We start from the raw sequence: 25,461 nt of genomic DNA, 5'->3' as shown, positions 1-25,461 counted from the left end.
TATTTCATTAATTCAGAGATAAACATTTTTAATTCCAATTTTTGCATATACGAGGTTTTTCACGCCTAGTTTGCGTAAATTTAAGGTTTGCCATAAATAATGATTCTTTGGAAATTGAATTTTAACGAAATGCTATAAAAATGATATATGATTTTATTTAATTATGTAGCAATTTTTTGATAAATGTGAAATGCAGGTTATTTTACGGTTCCTATACCGTTTGTGTTTGGTAATCGGTATAAACAAATGTGTATATATATAGACATTCCCTCATTCGCATCTGTACCAAATATTTACAGGGCAAAACCGGTGTCACTTAAAACTAACTACTGTAAATTAAAGGTGATTGTGTTGTAGATAGCTGCATTAAAAGATAAAAAAAACCTTCTATTCTCTTTTCTGGGACGAAAAGAAACGTTTTACAATCGGCTAAAATTTAAATGATTAATTCACCAGCAGTTTCAATTATATCCAAGGTTTAATCTTAACTAAGTGCCAACTACATACATATTACTAGGTATTATTATTATTATAGATTTCATATAATACAAAAAACTGTATAAAGTGATCTATAAAATTTGTTCATAGTGTGAATAAATTATTATTAACTACAAACGTGATATTCGTAACGCTTTACGTTTTATAAGCGGTAGCAATTGAAAGAATTTCATAATGTATCTTATGATATTTTATTATAATTACATGTTTATTTTGTTTTATATTAAGTGAGCTTTATCAATGGAAATAATATGTAACGTACAACATGAGGGTCAGTAGCAGAATAATATGTCGCTCCAAAATAATATTAGGAGGACGTACAAGTGGCGAATGCTATCTGTAATAAATGGCAGGAGGTGATTGAAGAGTTGGCCCGGTTGGTTGGGGTTGAGTGTGCTCATTAAAAATGTGATAAGGCGAACAAGACTGCCAGACGACATTGAAACCGTCACAAATCGTATCAACTATTATAACTTCTCAGTACTCATGTATTATTTTATTATTTTCATGTGCATATAACTTAAGTACTCATATGGCATAATTTATTTTTATTTACTTTGTGATGAATAAATACAAATTTTATATTTGTTCAATTATATACAGGATGATTTTTTTATCATAACCCACTGAATTACTTGCAGAATAATAATAATATAAACATTTTTTTTTTTTATTATTTTTAGTTACACATTATTCTTGAATTTTTAACTATGTAATACATTTTAAGTTCATCCCTTATGCCTTGGAGAGGGGTCAACTTTGTTTTTTTAAATGGTAACACATATTTTTAATTTAATAAAATGTTTGAGTTTTTAATTTAATAGTAAATGGCATTTGAATTTTTACTATAATTTTATTAGCTTATTAGATATAAACATTTAAAGTTTCAAATTTTTGAGTTAATATACATGTATAATACACATGGGATTGTAAATACAGGTAGCTAATTGGATTTTTATGACATTGCTGTCTCAGTCACGGATTGTTTATTATCAATTATGATTATCAATAGATATACTTTCTGTATTGTCAGTTAGTGTATTTATAAACTCATAACAATGTGCCTTACTACAATTGATAATAACAATGCTGTGTACCTGCTAATATCGATGTTATAAAAAACCAATTAGCTACCTATATTTGTAATCCCTTGTGTATTATACCTGTATATTAATTCAAAAATTTGAAACTTTAAATGATTATATCTAATAAACGAATTAAGTTATATTAAAAATTCAAATGCCATTTACTATTAAATTAAAAACTCAAACATTTTATTAAATTAAAAATATGTGTTACCATTTAAAAAAACAAAGTTGACCCCCTTCCAAGGCATAAGGGATGAACTTAAAAAGTATTACATAGTTAAAAATTCAAGAATAATGTGTAACTAAAAATAATAAAAAAAAAAAATGTTTAAATTATTATTATTCTGCAAGTAATTCAGTGGGTTATGATAAAAAAATCACCCTGTATATTTAATACATAATTATCGATTAAGGATAAGACACTCGTTTTCTTAGAATCTATTGAAAATTTCTAATTTTCATAAAAGAAATAATATTATTATTGCAATTTTTTTTATTAATAAAGAATTTTTTATTTTACAAAAATATAAAATTTTCAATAATTTCCAAGAGAATGAGCATCTTATTCTTAATTGATCACCATATTTTAAATAGTTGAGTAAATTCAAAATTTGTATTTATTTATCACAAATATATTAAAACAATTTAAATAAATTATAAAGTATTAATAAAAAAAAAAATATTTTATTATAAAAATTTATATATATTTGATTATATACTATATAATAACAATAATATGTTAATTGTTAAGATAAGGCGGGTTATGAAAACGCGGTTAAGTTTCTACGATGAAAACATTCTACATATTAATTTTTAATCACAACTAAAATTAATGTGCCCGCGCGTTTGTTACTAACTCTGTCTACATTTTATAGTCTTAATAACTTAAAATAAAATGTCAAAAGTTGAAATGATAAAAAAAATGATCCTTTTTACATCCTACTAGTTCTCGAATTAAATAACATGCTACAGAGGATAATGATGTTCTTTCATTTGTTGGAGAGTCAAAGATAATTCTTAGCTAGGCTAATAATGGACGGGATGGGTATTATGGTCAGCTTTTACCAGACAACAGACACCAACAATAAGAAAATCACAAGAAAATTTCGGCTCCCTGGTGATCAACCGGAAGTCGTTAGTGCGCCGAAACATAAGTTTCTACCCACTAGGTTAAGCTAACCCCAAAAGTTAAAATAATATTAAAAAAAATTAATTTATATTAAAGTGTTAAAGCTCATGTCTGCCCCTTTTAATATATTTTTACATTTGGTTACTCGTCTGTAAGTTGACAATATTAAACATTAAACCCAACCTACCAATTTTGAAGGTTATGCTCTTTACTATTGAAATTCGCCTCAATAAATTTATTGCCCCTCTGAATAACCCCAAAACGGCACTGTATTCATGATGGATTTGACGAAGACTTTTAAAGAAATTTGTCACGTGGTACACATTTTCGGGACCCTCATTCGTTAATCGAAAAAAATTAAAATTAAACCCATTAAACGTTTTAACGATCTTTATAAATCATAGGTGCAACTAAGGGGCTAGTCCACCCCTCCCAAATCAAAGTAGACATTATGTTAACGGTCACATAAAAATTTTTTAAATGTGTAATTTAAATAACTTTACAGAGTGATTGATTTACCATTGACTACTAAGTTCCTCCTAAAATAATAATAATCTTCGAAATATTTTTTTTTAACTTTGATAGTTAATATTATATTAATTTATAAGTAGTTAAATATATTTTAGATACACCCTTTATAATATTACTAACCTAAATTTTATAATTACCTTATAAAATAGACAGCTTATAAAATTAAACAGTCATTTAATTAGGTCGATAAAAATGTTTGGACCAGTACTTCGGAATTTATTAACATATTTATACTCAGGCTAGTAGATGTTTGCGACCGAAAATATGTAATAATAAAATCCGAATACTACTATACTACAATAGAGCAATTGTAGAGTACTGAATTGAAAACTACACAACGAATTGTCGACAAATTTATTGAATATTTAATGAATTCATTCTATTAAATCTATAGACAGATATTTGAGAAAATTAATACTGAAGTCAAAAGAGCTAAGTAGAAAGAGCGACAAATTCAAATAATCGGATAAATAAAATTAAAGTGTCATAAATGTACAGAATAATGAAAATGTTTCATGAGAGAACGTGACTCGACGGCCAAATGGAAAGATACAAAAAAAAATCCTACTTTACTCAATAGTCACTCAGTAGCGATCGTTCGTGTCCCGCGGGTTAGAAAAGGGTTCAAAGCAAACTGGCAACGTTGCTTCCATAAGTCTGTATAATTAAAAGGGACAGAGCGTTGAAATAATTCTTAACGTTTATGAATACCACACGTTGCCAGTTTGCTTATTAACATTTTATTTGAATTCTATCTGCTGAAAACGATTATTCGAATTTGTCGCTCAAATATACTAAAATTATTGCTATTAATAGACTGTCCGGTTGAGTTATTTTTCTATTTGTTATTTATTACCCATTAGTATAGTAAACAAATTGCATTTATAAAACGTAAGCGATTATTATAACGGCTTTATCAATTTATAGTACAAATTATTGAAGCACCTCTTGTACAACATGTACTTATTCTTTTTTGTTTTATATTAGCAGACATAGTAGTTATGTTTGATGGGTGTTTAAAATTTTCTTTTTACATTTTATTTGAGACTAAATATATACTGTAATATATATTAATTTAAACAGTTATACATTCCAATAAATTTTGTTAAACTTTTAAATTAAAATTTAAAAATAATAATAATTTTTTACAGTTGTAAACTTTATACATGTATAAAATTTTTATATAAATATTANAAGTTGTAAACTTTATACATGTATACAATTTTTATATAAATATTACGTGAAATATTTCTAAAAAAAATGTATTATATGTATATAATACGATTTTAAATTAGCTTTAAAGAGTAATTGATTTATCGTTAATCACTAAATTTCTCTTAGAGTAATAATAATCTTGGAAATTTATTTTAGCGTATTTGAGTATTATTTATCTTTAAATTCATAAATTCATAAATGATTTTTAAGTGTTTCCTATATCTCTTATAAGAGTACCAAATTAATTTTTTTAGATAGCAAAATAAATGTTTAACTTACTTATTAACTGGTCGATAATAACTATTGGAACAGTACATCGGAATTTATTATAGTTATATATTTAGGCAGATAGAAATGCTAGGCCGTGAACGTCTAATGATAAAACAGTCATAAATATATTAAAGCCATATATTAATAAACTATACAACAAATGGCTACAATTTTATTGATTATTTTGAATTCGAAAGACAGATATTTGAAAAAATGAATACTGAAGTCAAGCGGCCAAGTAGTAAGAGCGACAAATTCAAATATTCAGATGAATAAAAATGAAGTGTCATAAATGTATAGTACAGTGAATAAAATGCATGCGAGAACGTGACTCGGCGGCCAAATGGTAAGAGAGAAAAAATATTCATTCTCCAATCAGTCAGTTATGTTTTCTCGGGCCCGTGGAGTAGAAATTAGTTAATAAGCAATCTGGCAACATCGCTTTCACTAAGTCTGTATAAATAAAAGGGACAGTATTGAAATCTTTCTTGACGCTTATGAATTCCACACGTTGCCAGTTTGTTTATTAACTTACATTTTACTTGAATACGTCGCCGTTTTTAAAATATTTGTTCCGTCTGCTGAATACGGTTGTTTGAATTGTCGCTCAAATATACTAAAATTATTGATATTAATAGACCGTCCGGTTGGGTTATTTTCTATTTGTTATTTATTTACCATTAGTATTGTGAAGTATTTGTATTTATAAAATGTATGCTGTTCATTATATCGGTTGGGTTGGGCTTGTTACACATTATTCAAGTAACACTTTTTCTATATTATTGTAGTCTTTCTGTTTTGTTCTATTTCTAACAGAAATTGTTATTATGTTTGATGGAGTTTTAAATTTTCTTTTTACATTTTATTTGAGCTTAATATACAGGTGTTCAGTATGTAAGGAAACAGGTCATTTGTTATAAACAATGAGAACAAAAGAAACCCGTTTCCTTACTTACTAAACAATTTATATATTGTAATTTTCATTATTTAAATAGCAGTCTACATGAGATAACTAGTCCTTACAAAAAAAATCAATAAATTTGATACTTTATATTAGACATTTTTTCTGTTATTATAATCTTTTAACTTCAATTCTAAATTATAATAAAAATTAACGTTTTGTTTCCTGTAATATATTGATCTTAATTTTTGGTATAAATAATTGTTTTACCTTTTATCAAATTAGTCAAATTTTTATTATTTGATTAACTTTTATCTTTGTTCTGTTTATAAATGTTATGTGTAAAATTTAAATTTGTTTAATAAAAAATAGTCTGTTTTTTTTTAAAAAGCTTGTCCAAGATAATTTTTTGATCATTTTATTAGCCATTGCAATATTTAAAAAATAATTTTACTAAATAAAATCATCAAAATTTTTATTATCATTTTCTAAAGTAATTTTTGTTTTCAAAAATTATGGTTTTCAAAAATGTATGATTTATGAACTTAGGACTCAATTTATTGACTATTAACCAACCTATTCTTAACATATCTAAAATTAAAATTCCTCTCCCTAAAATTTTTAATAAGCTCTATTTTAATTTGATATAATTATGGCAAATATAGTATTCTAATAATTAATCATGTGATTAAATTAAAATATGTAATATCAATTATTTTATTTATCAAACAACATGAAACATAATAATTATATTCACGTTAAAAAAAAATCTGACATGCCTTAAAAAACACTTTGAAAAGTAAATACACACCAAGAAAAAAAATAGAACCAAAAATCTGACCAATAAAAGCGCTATGACATAATATTTGTCTAAATTTTTATTTAAGAAGACACCATACGGATAATAGAACGATTTTATATTCAATAGTAAACATTCCTATTTTTTGGTTTTTTAAATGATCAATAAATAGCTTCAGAGTTGTGTTATCAAAATTTTAAATTATAAATTCTCATTTATAATTTGTTGAAAAATCAAAGATTTTAGTAACAATACAACTTGTAAAAGTCGTCCCGCACGAAACAGATTTTACACCAAAACATGAATTTTTGTCTATGTGTCGGTTCTCAGTGGCATTTATAACGTGACGAATTTCCTGTTAAGTGGCGGTAACCGATTACCCTCTCCTTTCAATTGCTCCCAGGCGAACGATCAAAACCTGTTATTCTATACTTTGTTATCGGCGCACAGGGGTCCATTTAGCAGTCGCTTATCTGAATTTATACAAACATTGTTATCATTGTCTAAGGGACTTAAATTTAATTTTACCATGTTCATTTTTATAGAGTACTCTATGTTTTTTACACGTAAATAATAATGTAAGTATAATAAAAATACCTATTGATCGAAAATGTGTCAGAAATCTACATGGAGTTGTTTTTTTGTAACATTAGAAAATATACTTGTTACGAATGTGAGTTGACAGAGTACATTTTATTCGAGGGCGGCAGGACACGGATCAACCGTTTTTTTAGTAGCTGATTTTTTAGTAGTCGATAAAAATCAAATATTCTTTCTTCGAAAAATTAATATTTACCCAAAAAAATAAAATTTATTGTTTAGGCCTTTATAATAGTGTGTAATCTTATCATTATCGGCGGTTTTTATTATTAAGTGCAATATATCTTTGTATAGCACACCGCTCGCGTATGCAAAATAATCGTACAACAAATTTTATACTTGACATCCTTTTTTTTCTTATTTATTTTAATATCTTTTAGCAACAAGAGATTACGGCCGAAAATCATCATGAAAACATTAAGTAAGAATTTAAAGTTTACCTATCTTGAATTTATTTATACGTAGTATAGGGTATTATTCAAGACTATTTTTTGATTTTTAAGACTAATTATGTGTGATATGAAATTCTAAATTTTTGAGCACGTAAAAAATCTGCGTTATATTATTAGAGAAAATATGCATTTAAAATTAACCCAATCGTTACAATTGGCCAACTTGACCCTATCGCCAAGTAGCGTATTTCTTTAATTTAGGGATAAACATTTTTAATTTCAAATATTGCAAATACGAGGTTTTCGCGCCTAATTTAATTTAAGGTTTGTCATAAATAATGATTCTTTGAAAATTGAATTTTAACGAAATAATGAAAACCATTTGTGATCATTTGACGTAACATTGAAAAATATCGGTCAAATGAGAGCTGAGAAAAATTAGTGATTGACACAAAAAACAAAAATATATATATAAATACATTAACACACTGTGGTAACCTTCTTAGCTTCAGAGCTAAAATAAATTTAACAAGTTAATATAGTTATTAGTTATAAGGAATGAATTAATAGTAATAAATAGTCGATAAATCAAGAAATATATCAAACTAAAAAATATCAATAATAATTATCTAGAAATGGTTATTTTATGAGAAATCGAGTGGCCATCGTTAAAAGAATCCCCTTGCATTAATATTTTTAATAAAAATGTAAACTTAACATTCATACACAAGTAAAGAACTTTTGCACTTTCATACATTTTTAATAAAAGGCTGTATTGTTTTATCAATTGATTTACCTGATCCAAGTCAATTATTTTTTTTTTTATAAAATAATTAATTAAAATGACTACAAAAGAGTTATACTGTAATTATTCAATTATGTTTAAGGAATTTTTGTGTTATTTTTAAATCAGACTCCTTATAACAGTACAGTATTTGTACAAAGCAAGTTAATTGTTACAATATTAATTAAAATTTTTAATAAATTAATTAGATGTATCTACTTTTTTATTAATTTTTTCAATTTTACATAAAATAGTAATTTAGCATTGTTATTGTAGCTTTTTTACATGACGCATTTAAATTAGAAGAATTATTATTACTTCTAACAGAGAAATTTATTTTTTGTTATAGTATATTGTAGTAGTCAAACTGAAATACTTTAACCTAAATTATAACGGACAAAAGAATTTGCTAGTGCTACCACTCCATTTTAATACCAAAAAATTGTATATAAATTTATAGCAGATTAAAAATGTAATATACAAATATTAATTAGCTATCGGTTCCCAAAAACTGGAGAAAAATATAATACAATTAATATTATCAATTGCTTTTCAGGGTCATGTTAGTCACTTAGTACAAGAGCAGTGAGAATTTCAGAATTCTGTTCATCTATCAGTCGCGGTTCGTGGGTACTGGTGGTGGGGTGCGACTTTAAATATGATACCACTAGTCATGGGTATAAAAAATTGTCAAATTAAATATAATAAAATAAAACACAATAAACATATTATTATTTTAAAGGTCGCGCAGTAGAAAATAAAAACGAAAATAATAATAATAATAGTAATTATACTATTGTAACAACCGATAATGACAAGTGTACGCGCAGTTAATTCTAAAAATAAATTACCCAATTTAGGAGTATATTAATATTTTACCGTATGGACGACGCTGCAGGTCGTCCAAAACCCGTTTATAAGATTGCAGCTGAACAGTAATAAGTATAACACACACACAATTGCAGCGCTTAGCTTATAATATACTCTATATAGAATACTGCTCGGATGACGCTGTTGGTTGTCCACACACTGCTCATGTGTGTATACGCATCTGCATATTAGAGATGGGAATTATGGTTCACCTAAGTCAGAGGTTCTCAAAGTCAAATGAATCACGGACCCGATCTAAAGACCTACAGTTTTAAAGACCTAACCCTGATATGTGCTCGCGTACCCCTGGGGGTCCGCGGACCACACTTTGAGAAACTCTGTCCTAAGTGATCCGATTCATTCGAATCAGGTCAACTAGAAGATCCGGTTCAAAGACCCGTTCGCGATCTAAAAGATATTTTGAGTCAATTGAATGGAACATTCAGCATAGTTTTGATTCTTTTGCGGTTCTCGATTCGCGATTCGGATTAGGGATGTGTCAAANATCGAGATTCGGATTAGGGATGTGTCAAATATGAATATGTTATCATGTTATCATTGATATTTGGTAAGCGATCAAATCGGTGCAGTGTGATTCATACGGGAAAAAATTAGTTTTNTTCGGATTAGGGATGTGTCAAATGTGAATATGTTATCATGTTATCATTGATATTTGGTAAGCGATCAAATCGGTGCAGTGTGATTCATACGGGAAAAAATTAGTTTTTGGGGGATCCGGATCACTACCGTTCGGCGATCTGAATCATTTCGTTCACTATTTTGACCCGTTCAATGCGATCCGTTCGTTCGCGAACGACACACCTCTACTGCATATACTGAGGGAAACAGCTTTAATGTTCGCTACGACAAATGTATTATGACTATTTTACTATTAAAAAGTTTTTATTTTACTATAAAAATGTAGTATTAAGAATATACAATTAAATTTCTTCTTTTAATAAATATAGTAATGGGGTGCGATCGTCCCGTCGTCCAAACCACGAGCCGCCACTGTTATCTATTTATAGTTAATTCTCCACGACGTTGATATATAAAAATCAAATTTCTACATTTATTTAACACATAAATACATTTATTTTTGTAAAATACAAAGACGTTTTATTATTTTACTGTAGAAACAATGTAATATCAAAAATATTACTAATACAGCGAGACCTCCTTTCAACTGACTCACTATTAGACGGAAATCTCTTATAAACAGAAAAATTCTACAGTATTGCATTTTTTATAAATTAAAATTCACTTCTATTAAGTGGTAACCTGTTCTTAAAGAAAAAAAGTTTGGTTCGAAGCGTTTCCGTTGAAAGAAGGGTTCATTTTATAATAACAAACATGCACTTTAAATATTTCCACTTTTTAATTTTTATAAATTTCTATTTTGATAAAAAGTTCATACATCTGTTTTTATAAATACTACGAAGTTAAAGAAATAAAAGTATAATTTAAAAATATAAATAATATAATAATATTTGGTCTTTGGCATTAGGTTAAACGTTTTACATAGAATGTTAAATGAATAGTAGTGATTTTAATAACATGGATAATAATGTGCTGAATTATTCAGTATATTATACTAACAAAAATAATTAATGGATATCTATTTAGTAGTTATTATATTACTTAGTTTCAGTTTTTAACATCGTGAATATTTTAATTAATCCTATGATAATTATAAATATAGATAAAATAATAATAAATAACTTAATTGTATTAAATTAAAAAAAAGTCTACATTCCGACCTAACTTGGCAAGCGTTTTTTCAAAATCTTTAATTTAACTTAATATTGATTTTATAATTTATTATTCTAATACTAAAAGATAGTGTTTTTTAATCGATCAGGTTATGTTAATGTAAATGGAATTAATATTTCAATATAAATGAATATGAAAAAATACTTTACATAAGTAAAAACATTAGTAGATTACATACTAAAAACGTTTTACTGGATGTTTAAGTGAACTAATCAATCAAATGATCGCATTTTATATTTTCAACTTAGTTTATAAAGAATTAAAGTAAAATAAATTTGATTACTTCAATATAGTTAAAAAAAAGTGTTAAATATGTGGTAGCACGAAGTAGTTAATTAGGGTTATTTGAATTGTCCATAACTTATTGAGTAAACTTTAAACAGGTCAATAAAGTTTTATTCGCAATAGCAAAATCATACTTACTTTGCCAAAACTTCCTTTACCAATTGCTCGTAGAATTTCAAAATGATTGAAGTTCACTGAAATGAAAACGGAAGACAATTATTGCAATGTAGTGGCAAAAGTAATAATTAATTTAATGAATTGATTTAAGAATACATTTTATAATTTAATTATGCTTCATAGGGTGCGTTGGAATTATATTTTCGGGGTGGGGTAAAAGTGTAATGACTAAAAATAGATTCCCTTTGTTGTTACAAAATTAAATAATAAGTATTGTTTTTTTGGCGATTTTCAGTGATCATATAAAAATAAATAAATCCGGTAGCTTATAAACTATACTCTTGATAATGCATATTATTTTTTATTATACTATTATAATTATTTATAAAATAAATTTTATAGATTTTATTTTAATTTTAAATTTTACTTATTTTATTAATTATATTGCAATAAATAAAAATTATTACTTTATAATAAATTCTGTAAACTAGTCAAATTTACGGGGCATTCAAAATCAAACATATAAGTAGAAGAACTTTTTCTAAATTTAAATTTGAAATTATAAAAAGGAGTACTAGATGAAAAACAATTTATTCTCTGACGAAAATTTAATTGAAATTTTAATTAAGTCAATAACTAAATATTTAAAAAAAACTACTAATTATAATAATTGTGTAAGATTTTAAGAAATTTGAAATACTTGATTTTATATGGTTATACTTTGAGGGAAAACAAACGTTTTATGAGCCTCAAAGTACTTATATTAAGATGACATTTTTAGTGCCAAGGGTATATAATTATACAGAGTGATTGATTTTAAAAATTATAAAGACTTTACTTCCATGGCTAGAGGTAAAGAGCGGATCTGTTTATTTTTATCTCTAGATATTAATAAATTCCATTACACCTCCCGCCCTTGTACAAAAGAGCTAATATCTTTTAAATACTTGCTCTAAAGTTATTATCGATTAGTCAATTTCTTATTTTTAATCATATACAGAGTGATTCATTAAGTATAAGACACTCATTTCCATTAAAAAAACTTAAATTGGCACCATTTTATAGAAAAAAGTCTATAAGAAAGTTTTATACAAAATTTCATTTTTGAAAATTACAGAACATAGGATACAATTAACTTCAAAATAGAAAAAGTTATAATATGTTTTATACTTTTAAAATTTTGCATGAAGTATAGTTGAATAATCACCTTGTACTTCCACATTGTCACCGTCCACTACCATCAACCTTTTTTTATACAAAAAATGAGTTTTGTAATTTCCCAATGTACTAAATTCTTTCTCGCTTTCTCTTTTAGTAGAAAGGTAACATTGTCAAAAAATGTATTGAAGCAGTAAATAAAAAATTTGAAATCTTGATACTGGCGCCACATGATACACGGAATACTACATCCCGCGCCACCTTTGTCAGCCACCTCCCTACAAAAACTTATGAACGGTAGTGAAGTGATTATCACCGCGTACGATACGTCGATGATACTAAGTCCAACAATGACTGCACTAGTGGCGGTCACCTGTTGCAGTACTCCATTGAATCTTATTATCAAATTAATGAAGTCAAATATGTACGCCACCGATACCGGCTCGTAGTACGACCAAACACGACGGCCGATACCTCACCACGCCATCAACTTTTGATGTGCGATGATCATCATGTCGACGCCTCCGACAGGCCTCATTTTATGCGAAAAGTTCTATTTATTGCGTTCGTCCATTCGGTTTTTTTTCTCAATAATTTCTAGTTTATTAACAATAAACGACTCGCAGGTCTTTACCGTCTAAACCAGTGCTGATTACATTATTGCGACATAAGTCGTGTCAATCTCCCAAACTCTATATCTTCTATTACCGAAAAATCTTTAAATATATTTTAGTGAACGCCTATAAATTTAGCTGAAACAAAGGAATTCTAGTATTCCAATAAGAGAAATGGCAGCGAACTGCAAGTACAGAGAAGAACTTCAAAATGTTCACCAACATTTCCTTAAGTATTTGACATAATTATTTTTTATTAATAAACTCAATTTTGATAGACTTTTTGGGTTTGGGTATTTTTTTTAACATCTCTGTTAATAACATTTTCAGTTGATACAATTGGCAATATATTAACAATAAACTTATGGTTTGTTAATACAAGAAAACAAACCTATTTCTAAAAGTTTTAAATGGTATGTGATGCAATGGAAAATATCTGGGGTGAAATTAAAATTCTAATGATTTTTTCATGATGAAAACGATTCTGTTTTAATTAATAATAATTATAAAAAGAAATTTTTTTAACTTAACCCAGTTATTTAATAATAATTATTATTTTATTGGATTCAATTGTAGGAGGGACGAAATGATACTTTTTTGCAACCATTTTAACAGGGGGAGCCATTGTTCCCGATTACGGAGCCACTGTTTATCATCATATTAATTTAATAATGTAATAGTTTGTTAAAAGTAATAATATTTTTTACCAAATCTACAAAATTTATGAATAAATGCAAAAATTGTATATAAAAAAAAAAATGCACATATTGATAAAATAAATACTTAATTAGCTTCATTAGTCTTAAAGATTTTAATGGAAGTGCTTTTAATAATAAGTTAAATTATTACTATTTCTTTAAAATAGCATAGAAAAGTATAAAAAAAAAAAAATAAATGTTAATAATAATGTTAACAAGTTAACGATAATCTGTGATAATTTACTCAGTTTTTGAGGAAACAAAAGAAAATGACGTGAAAAAAAAAAAGTTCTATAACCTAGAATCTTTTGTTCATTGAAAGTTAGTAGTTCAGTTATTCTCACGAATAAAATTATCTCATGATAATTATTACTTTATAAAAAGATATCGGAAAGTATTATAAAATAAAAAAAGCATTGGGATTAATAAAAAAAATAGCTTATTTTAAGCGTAAAATGTTTTTTTGAGATTAATTTTTATGGAAATTAATGAAATAAACAAAAACGTGTACAAGTATTCAAATAAAATTATATAGATACGTGCAAGAAATCCAAATTATTAAAAGACTTTTAAAATTTTATAAGCTATATTTTTCTATTATATCGAGTACGTATTTTTAAATGTTACATAGTTTATGTTATTATCTTCCATAATTGAAAACGGATAAATAATTTTATTTATGAGAGGTTTACATAAAAGAAATGTTTAAACGTATTAAGTAATAATTGGTGCTAAGGGTATTTACGGTATAACAATTTTGCAAAATGATTTAAATGAGTTAAAAAACACAATAAATATTGTATAAGTGTAATCAAATATTGATAAACTTTTAAAATGTCTAACTTCTTAGAAATTTTAACATAATAATAACTTCTGAATTGTAACTATAAGTTTGGTTTTTGAACGTTGCATATAATAAATTAAGCTCGTATAAAAAAGGTCATAAAAGACAAGTGCTATAGCTTAGATGAATATCGTTATCAAATCTTAAAATCCCAAAACGCCTAGGTAACCAGAATAAGAGATTCGTGTTTTACACTCTCTACCAATATGCGTAGACAAACTTCATCTTAATGTATTCAGATGATTTATATACCTACAAAACAAAGTAGTGGATACATGTGACAAATATAAATCATTTTGTTAAGGACATCGTGAGATGTTTGCTATAAATTACAATACAGATGATGTATTCGAATAAACTTCAAAATGTAAATCTATTTATTTTTTCATATTTTAGAAGTTACTCATTTTTCATATTAATTAGCATTATTTAAAGTGTGCATTAAACTATCTTATTCAAAAATATAATTAAAAAGCTATATCATAGGCAACTATTGTTATTAGAGTCTGGAAACATTTTTATAACGTTACAATTATAACATTTTAAAACGATAAAAATTAAGATATCAATACTATTTTCTCTTAAATATTACTAAAAACAAAGTAAATTAATAAAAACATATTGAAAACGTTTTAGTAACAAAAATTATAGAAAAGTAAAACGTTTTAGTATGATACATTTGCCTATATTTTCCTACAAAAATATCTGTATTAATAATACTAACATTAAGGTGAAATAAAAACATTTCTTAGCGCATGTCTAGGTAAACGAATAAATAAATAATAAGAATATGTCATTTTCTTAGAATCTATGCAATAAAAAATATAGATTTAAAGACATTTAGCCAGGAAATGCACTTGAAAAATAAGTTAAAAATAACCCGAATTATTTATTTTGTATTTATATGAATGAGTAATAACTGTTTTTATAAATGGGTAATTGTTATATTCTATTACTACACAAAAAACAATTTTTCACATAAGTGTTTGATGCTCTAAATTAACTACAAGTACAACATTTTAATTTACGTTACATAATGTTTAGAAGTTGATAGTAAAACTCATGCCCACTATTATTAATGTGTTAATATTATAGTGTATCTACTTGAAGTAAAAGAAAAGTTAAAATTTTTAGAAGTGAAAACAAATTCAATTCGAGTTTAAGAAATATTTTTACTTTTAACGTAAATATCAAAAAGTATTTGTAAAAATTTGTTATAAATCCAATCAAATTTGAAAATGAACGATTATATAACTGTATTTTTATTTTTCAAATGATTCGTAAAAAAGTTTTACAAAGAATTTCTATTGTGTTCAGTTTTATGAACAGCTTATCGATTTAAAAAAGTAAGTAATAGTGTACAATTATTGTAAATTTTCACAAAAAGTTCAAAAGTTTCATTGTCTGTATCTCCCAACTCTTAAATTAAAGATTTTAGATAAAAGTAATCAATTATTTCATAAAAATATATAGTATAGAAGTAATCAGAATAAAGTTATAACTTTTCAGATAGAAATTTAAAAAAACAATGCTATAAAAACATTATTAAAAAATATATATGTGAACAGTGTTATTATTATTATAATTATTTATTTAAAAATTAATTTAGAATAATTGATAACTTTTAATTATTTTATAATGTAAAAATAACTACATCACGTATATCATAAGAAATTATGAGAATTGGCGTGACATCTCATTTATGACTTATAATTGAAACTTATCTGCCTTAATTGCTGCAATTTTTTGGATGGAGAGTGACTTCTAAAAAAATATAGCAACAATCATGCCGTACTCATTAACATAACGGAAGTTACAAACCGTCCAACGGCAACTGAATTTAGTGATAAAAATACTATTCCCGACCATTTACGTCATATGATAATATTAGATATTAGAAATGATTGAGCTACGAAAACATAATAAATTATGGAACATGTTATTGGATTTAGCAACAAAACTTGAGTCAACTAAACCTGAAAATGTAGATTAAGTTCAAATATCAAATTTTTGCATGTAGCTTTAGAATTTACTATCACTTCAATTGTCAAACCATTGTATTTTTTTTTACAGTTAGGGTTCGAATATGTTAGCCTCGACATCAAATTAATGTTCATAACATAAGAAAAAATTTTTTTAAATTACTAACGGAAGTAATATTTTGAGTACTTATTTATCATAACTGTGAGTTAAGAAAAACTACTAAATATTAAATTTCGGAAAAGAAATAATATAAAACCGATACAAATATAGTATTAAATATTACTAATTTAGTAGTAACATTAAGTTACTCAAAAATTTTTTTTGAGAGATATTACAAAATAAACTTAGATAAATCGATTTTCTTAAGACTACTGATGTGGCAAATTCATTTCTTTTTTGTTACGTCAATATTTTATGAAGCAAATTGATAAAAAAGGTTTGTTAGAATGTAAGTGTAGTTTTAGCGACGGCAAACACAATTAAAAATCCACACATTATTTTTTGATAAATAATTATAAGACTATTTTTTAAACAAATCATTTTTATGAGATTTAAAATGCTTGGATGCAAATTAGTAAATTAGGATGGCCCTCAAAAGTCAAGTGTCATTTTTTTTATGCTATCTTTTAATATTTTATAATGCTCATAAAAATGAGCTATGTAAAATTTGCGACTGATCTGTTAAGGTTAATCCGTGCCCTTTATAATTAATTATAAATCTAATTAAATTTCCTTTAAATTTTTTGATTCGTATTAAAAGGAAACATAATCTTCATAAAAATTTTTTTTTTTGTTAATGATTAGATTTTCAATCTAATGAAAGAGATCTCAAATAAATATATTTTGTGTTAGTAAAGTATTAATCGAAAACCTTCCTTTTAATATATATTTGATTGATCATTATAAGCGACAAAAATATTTTATTTAACACTTAAATCATATTTATTTTTATTATTTGTAAAGTATGTGTCAATTGGAGTACTTAAGTCCCGCTTTTATTTTACTACAATATTTTCCCTAAGATATCACATTGTGTAGATAAAAAATTTAAAAGTCATGTATATTTTTGTGTTATAGATATACATTAAGAATGTATGACGAGAAAAAGAAACCCACCGTAATTGCTCATAAAAATAAATTTAAATTGAATTTACGGGTAACCAGGGAATCTTTTCTTTAATTTTTAAGAGTCTTCAATGGATACAATTTTATATTTTGACATATCATTGAAAAAAATTGGTCCAGTGAGAATAGAATAAATTGGGAGACAAAAATGCATACAAAATAAAAATATAAAAATAGTAATATTAATATCTTTTCAGCTACGCTTGAAGATAAAAAATGATTTTCTTTAATTTCAGCTTCTACAAAATTATTGTGTTTCTAATTTTTAATCTAGTCATTATTACATTATTAACTGACAAATTATAATGAAACAGAAGCTTATAATGAAAAATAACTATATTCAACTAAAACTATTATAGAAAAAATGTTGAGGTTTCTCTCATAAATTTTTAATGAACAAAAATAAGATCGTTTAAATTTTTTAAAAAGTACTAGAATTTTATTCCAAAGTTATTATAATTTATTTATAAATTCAAAAGTTATTCATAAATTATGGTTTTACCAGAAGGTGTTTATTTGCCATTTAGAAAGGTCAACTCTCACCTTTTTATACTATTTATCTAGTTAAATTATCATATAAGTTTTTTAAAAGGATAGTCAATTTAAAAGTAAAAAAAAAACACCACACTTTTATTTTAACTCGACTAAAGTAAAACGATGATCTTATTAATTTATGTAACAAAGATATTATCTATGTTTATGACAAAAAGGTTGACGTGAGGTATTTCGGATTATACCAAGAGAAGAGTAAAACGTTGTACCAAAAATTTTCAAACTATTTGAATCTATTAAATTAAAGATGATAAAAGAGATAATCGAGTTCAAATCATAATGAAATAAATTATACATAAAATAGTATTTATATGTTTAAAGTTTAATTATTTAACCATTTCTTTTTTAACTTCATCATACCTGAAATTGTGTTATACCTATACATTTTATATGTAATCAAAGTACAGTGAATGAAGTTTAATTAGCTTATTTAATATACTACGTTTTATGAAAGGTAGTACTGAACTGTTAGTAAAAGTTTCTAAGTTCTAGATGATATTTGACTATTATAGCTAAATAACAATTTTGATTCATCAAAAAACAAGACTACCAATGTAAACCTATGATGATATTCATGAAATTATAATGTAGAGTTTAATAGTTAAAAGTATTAAAACAAGTATTAAAATTTTTTTTGTCTTAATTTCATAGGTAGGACAATTTTCAGAATATAAATTTTTATTTTTGCACATGGATTACAAATTTTTTATACAAAATTTATATATTTAAATTATATAGTAGGTTTGATATACACGCATACTATAAATAGAATACTTTTCCATTTATAATATTTCTCAATCGTTCTATTTTAATTTTTATAAAAAAATAGTAATAAATAAATAAAAAAATTTAATATAATCTTTACAGAAATTTTATCAAAAATTACTCATATCATAATTAACCCGTAAATTTATTTGATAAAAGTTCAAAAAATGATTTTTTCTCTAGGTACTTTTGACATATTTTAGTACATAGAGAGTTCAACAACTGTATTTTACCATACGTAAGTACACTTAAGAGTTTTTTGAATATGTGCCATATATATCTCTTTTTATCTTACTGCAAGTATCGCTAAAAATAAACTTTGGTTAACAACTTTGATGACAATTTAATGTTTTTATTGATTATTATTCTAATTGAACTGAATCGTATACCTTATTTCTGATTCAACAAATATCAATTATAGATTCCGTCGTCAAATTATTTTAACAAATTAGTTATTTTTTAAATAAGAAACATTTCAATCACGAAACAGTAATTTAATTCAATATATATTTTATAGATACCTTAGGTATTTACCCATCACTTGATATATTNTGAAAAAAATGAACTATTTTTAGCTTCGATACTGTCGTAATATGCACAATCCTCTGCATTACACATCTTACATTATCAATAAAAAATTATTACTCTATATTTAATACTAATTGTATTAAACACAAATAATTAATTTATCTGTCATAACATATACACATTTGTACACTAGCTATTGTATATGTATATACATGTTAAATTGATTATTGTATACTATGCATCTTATCTTAAAAATAATTATCATGTTATGTTCAAATTTTACACAATAAACTGAAAATCACTAAAAGCGCTGACAGCAACAACCCATGATGGGGATAATTAAAAGTAATATAAAAAGGCGCTGATTTTCTAAGAAACTCTCAATTCTCTCTCGGTAATATTCAACATTTATTCAATTTTTTTTTCTTAAAACTGCCATAACATTTCCAAAAACTGAACAAATCAATATATATTTTATAGATACCTTAGGTATTTACCCATCACTTGATATATTTTTGTGAACAATTGACCTTTTATCAGCCAACAGGGTTTCAAAATGGCAACTTTTTACAAAAAATTAACTTTTTCAACTTAACTTTTGAAAATGTTCCGGAAATACTGACACTTTTATATATACTTTAAATTAAAACTTATGTAATATACTTTAATTTGAAAAAAAAAAATTGACCTCTGGATTTGTTTTCATGGTAAAAAAGACTATCATATTCAAAAATAGCATATTTTTGTGTTAAAATTATAAGTTTTGTATTTTAATTTATATACAAATACCTGACAAGGGGAGTTCACTGATTTTCATAAATATTATATAAATCAAATTGATAAAGCATAGAAATTTAAATTTATTTAATTTTTTTGCTTTTTTTAAATATGGAAAAATAACTTTGAAATTATGAATTAGCTTTAATTATTATTTTTTTCAATCGACGGAAGTGACGTACGGTTGCCTAGTCGGTAACACTTTGGTCTTACGCGCTTGGGGTACAAGGTTCCCACCCATTTGTGGCAGGGAATTTTTTACATTTTTTTCTTAAATCTTTTTAAGTTAGAATAAATTTTTAACTCATTTGATTTTTATCTCATTTTATCTCTTTCAATAACTTCAATAAAGATCAAGGATCCCATCACTGTAGTCGTCTCTCGTAAGAAGAAATTTCTTATTCATATTAAATTTATTTTACTATATTTTAAGTTTTGGCTTCGATGTAAAGCTGAGAAGGTATTTTTCTGTGACTATCATTTATTTTCTCTGCTCTTACTTGACTTACTTTTTTCAGCGATACGTCAAATTCGTATTTAAATTCGTATTTAGTTAAAGATAATACCCTCAAAAATTGAAAAAAATTCTAATTTATTAATTAAACAGTTACTTATTCCATGTTCTCCATACAGACAATTAAAATCATTAGTTTTTAATGTTTTCAAAGTATTTATTGACACATCAAGTTTGATATGATCATTTGTTATGATAGGTTACAATTTTAAAATTAAATCATTTTACTATGTAATTTAATAATTTTTTTACTTTATTTGTGTGTTCTATAATATTTCAAATTTTTTGGTAACATGTTGCTATATAAATAATTTCTAAAAAAATGATTCATTGTTTCTTTTGAATTAATAATGGATTTTTACATTTATAATCAAATTTTATAATATGCTCTATCGAGCAGGTGCAGACTTAGGTATGTGGTGGCCCCTGGGCGGAATGCATTGTGGGGTCCCCTTATACATAAACAAGGAAATATATTTTTTTACTTATTAAATAACAATTATTATCATATTTGTGATACCAATTTATACCAAATTTGTGGGGGCCCCTGGGCTGCAGCCCACTCAGCCCTCCCCTAAATCCGGCCCTGCTATCGAGTAAATCTTTTCAACAATTTATTTTTGATTAGTTTTTTTAGTTAAAGTAAATCATTAAAATTAATTCAGTTCATATTACAATTTTAGAATCTTTTTAAACACCAAATGTTACTGGGAAATTATTACTATTATTTCTATTTAAATTATCTACTACCATAAAAATTGCAAAAAAATATTGAGCTTATCTAATAAATTTACTATAAATATTAATTATTGACTCCATATTAATCTTAATGATACATTTTTTTTAATTCTCATAAAATTTCCTATTTAATGATGTCAATTTCAAACTTGCAAATTGAGCTAAAAGTTATGGTATAAATAATTTTTTTTTTTATTAGAAACTTTCACAAAAATTAACTTTAATGGATTAAAAAAATAAGTTTAATATGTCATTTTCTTTATTTTTAACATATTAATAATCAAAATCAGTATTAATTTAAAACAATTTTTTTTTGTTCTTAATTATTTTTTTATATGTAAATACTTATATTTTAATAATAAGTAATAATATTAAAACTTAGAAATGATAGAAAAAGTCTACTTTCACATTTGAAAACATCGCGAAAAGTTGATTCAGAAAAGTATATTTTTGTTTCTGATGAAAGTTCCCTGTAGTACAGTATATAAAACTTATAACTTTGTTATAAGTAACAAACAATTTTTATTGGAAAGTATTGCATCAAGCACTTAAAAATTTTTATACGCGTTAAAAGTAAAGAAATATAACTACTTCATTATTTTTATAATATCTCTGTAAAAAATACAATATTAAATTATTGAATATCAATTTCAGACTAAATTCAATTATTATAATTATTATTTATTCATATATTATAATTATAAATTAAATAACTAATCGGGATAAAATTAAAGTAATAAGAGTTATTGTTGCTTTTAAATAATTTACCAATTTCTTAAGATTAAACACTAACCTCAAATTTGCATCCAAGCGTTTTTTATGATAATGATTTTAATCACAGTCAGATATCATCTATACTTGTCTCAACTATGCCACGTCCATACTGTGCCGCGACCCCACTGTGCTACCATTTTTTTTTTAATTAATTGAAAAAAATTATAATTATTATAATCTGTGATTATTTACTCAGTTTTTGAGAAAATAAGAGGGAATGGCGTGGAAAAGAAAATAGTTCTATAATCTAGAATCTTTTATTCCTTGAATATTTTTAGTTCAGTTATTCTGAATTTTTTAATTTTATGGGGATATATTTAGAGATATTATTGTAAATATATGAAATATGTTATAAGTTGTAATGTAATTTAATTTTAGATAATTTTAATGTTGAAAAAATGCAACTTTATATATGTAGAAAATTCATTCTTATTAGGTTTTAACAAAAAATTATTTTTAAGGCTTATTCATTGACTATACAGTTTGTTTGAATTTAAGTATTTTTACTTTCATATTAGTTAATTATTTCTTTTGCTCTTTTTTTATTTTAATAATCAAGAGTTATTAATTAAGTAAACTTGAAAAAATAAATATATTTTAATACTTTATTCTGGCGTTGGAAATGTATAAAATTTTTTTATAATTATTTTAAGACAAAATACTTAAATATAGTTAGAAAAATTTGTTTACTAATAAATCAATGATATATCCCATTATCCTTGTAAAATAATTTATAACTCTCTAATGTAATTTTTTTATTTTCCATAATATTATATTTATTTATTTTACTAAAAATAAAAGTATTTAATATGTTGTAGAATATATTAATATTTAATGAGTTTTAAATTAAATTAAAACTGTTGTCAGTATTTGTCAACTTTAAAGTGTAAATCTAATGTACAAGATGTAAGCTTAATTGCATAAACAATGAGGTGACAACACATATTTTGAAGATAGAAAACTCGAATACGTTTTGATGAATTTTTTAGAACTATACCAGAAAATAAATCGAGTTTTGATGTTGAAATATTAATAAGAATAAAGCAAGCAAACAACTTGAGTCAACAAGTATAAAAAAGTATTCTCTTAACAAAATAAATTGAACCATATTTTTTTAATGTTTTATAATTTTTGTGACATTGATTTTTCATAAATATTAAATATGTCAACTACGTACTAGTAAATAATTCATTGGCTTAATGGTGACAGAATACTTTTTTTGAACATATTAAATTGGAGGACAAAATTTAACAGTCAATTTTTAATTATAATTTTACTTTTTATTGGATTGAATATTTTTCATAATAACCTACGTGAATAAATATGATACATTTATTGATTATAGCAAAAACAATTAAAACTTAAGAGGTCGTTTGTTTCTTGTTTAAATGAGAGATTTTATTGTACATCAAGTAATACTGCTAATTCTTAATTTCCATTATAAATTTGTGTAATATTATATTATTTTATTTTCCTTGTTGATTATAGCTATCTAGAAATAATTAATTTCTGTGTTGTTTTTAGTAAAGAAATGTTTAATTTCGAACAAATATTTTTGAAATGTCAAAAATATTAATTGTTATCTTTTTATTCAATATTTAATTATTTAATTACATGTCATAAAAAACATGGTCTTTGATATATTTTACAAGAATAAACACAAGCTAATATAATAATTATTTATTTAAGTTTAATTCTGTTTTTCAGCTTAGAAAAAATAAATTTTTTTTATTGAAATGGAGTAATAAATATTGAAAATGAAAAAAATGAATATTAATTAGGATTAATATTTCTTTTATGTATCATTACCTTATAATAGATCAAATATCTAGTACAGTCATATAGGTTACAATAGCGCAGCTGACATAATGGATTTATATCATATATTAAATATTTTTTGGAGTATGTAAACATAATTTATTGTTAAATAATCTAAAAAATCCCATGTAATGTAGAAGTTAAAGAAATTGAACAAAATAAACGTCTAACATAAATATTATTACCAAACCAAATGGTGAGTTATGTCCTTAAAAGGGTTTAACTGGACGTATTTTCTTTTTACAAAACTTTGACGTTTAACCTTAAACTTTATGTAACAAAAATTAATGGGATAAAAATAACAAAGTTAAGTATTTGTTTGTGTATTAGTTGAATATAAGTATATATATATATATATATATAAATTATATGAGAACAGTAAAAATGTTGATATCCAAATGGTTATCCAACTCTTTACCAGACATTTAGTTCCCGTGACAATAATAACGAGTACGGGAAGTTGTATGCAAAAGTGTAACAGTAGAAATGCCAAAACATAAAATGTTTTATATGTAAAAAGGTTATGTCTCCAGAGATTGAAATAAAAATATGACACGAAAAATTGTACAAAAATGCGGTTTTCCATATTTATTTTCGATTTAGCTAAACAAAAATAATTTATGTATGATGTAAAATAATAATATTTATGTAAAGACTTATAATAATTCTTTTGGGTGGTGTTCTGATAAATGATTTTTGGAATATAGTTACGGAAAATTAAGAATGTATTTAAATAGCGGAGTAGAATCAATAAATATTCTTATAGTTATTTATCAATCTTAAAGTCTTGTACATTTTAACATGTTAAATGTCATTTAATAACTTTTAACAAGAGTAAGAGTAATACGTAATGATTAAAAAATATTACCCACATCTCATCTTCTCTCTATATTTTAAAATAGTTATAACTTCCGAAATAAAGGTTCCAGTGTTGTTATCAGCCAGTCGTTTTATTAATTGGGTTACTTTTTATTTTATAAGCCAATTAAATATATATACTACCATTAAAAAAAATATTGACGCCCTTATAACGTATAAAAGATGATTTAAGAAATTATTGTAATTAATAAATCGAAATCTGTATGATAGTAAAAAACACCAAAAATTATTTCTTTAACATAATTATTATTTAAAGACAAATCGGGTGGCTATTATTAAAATAATCACTCTGTATATGTATTTGTTAATTAAAAGAGAGTAATTTCCTGCCCCTATAGACATTTTGGTTGTATTAAATTTTTTAGCTTCGATGCGAAGCTGAGAAGGTATTGGTTTTACTATGATGTGTTTTTTTTTTTTTTTTTTTTTTTTTTTTTTTTTT

The 25,461-nt window shown here is 24.8% G+C and overlaps 1 protein-coding gene across 2 annotated transcripts in view; it reads right to left on the bottom strand.

The window, feature by feature from the left end:
* The window catches only part of LOC126900530 (serine/threonine-protein kinase 32A), an 89,752-nt gene that overhangs the window by 17,675 nt on the left and 46,616 nt on the right, over window positions 1-25,461 (bottom strand). The window contains exon 3 of one of the 2 annotated variants that reach the window (XM_050676312.1): window positions 11,274-11,329. In XM_050676312.1, coding sequence (XP_050532269.1) covers window positions 11,274-11,329 — 56 coding nt within the window. Of the gene's footprint in view, window positions 1-4,740; window positions 4,867-11,273; window positions 11,330-25,461 lie in introns of those variants that run through there. The other variant, XM_050676313.1, reaches the window with a different exon arrangement.

Source organism: Daktulosphaira vitifoliae, unplaced genomic scaffold (assembly GCF_025091365.1).
Source record: "Daktulosphaira vitifoliae isolate Bord-2020 unplaced genomic scaffold, ASM2509136v1 Scaffold_3, whole genome shotgun sequence".
Lineage (NCBI taxonomy): Eukaryota > Metazoa > Arthropoda > Insecta > Hemiptera > Phylloxeridae > Daktulosphaira > Daktulosphaira vitifoliae.
Note: the sequence above shows the minus strand (reverse complement) of the source record. Positions and strands in the feature narration are given on the sequence as shown.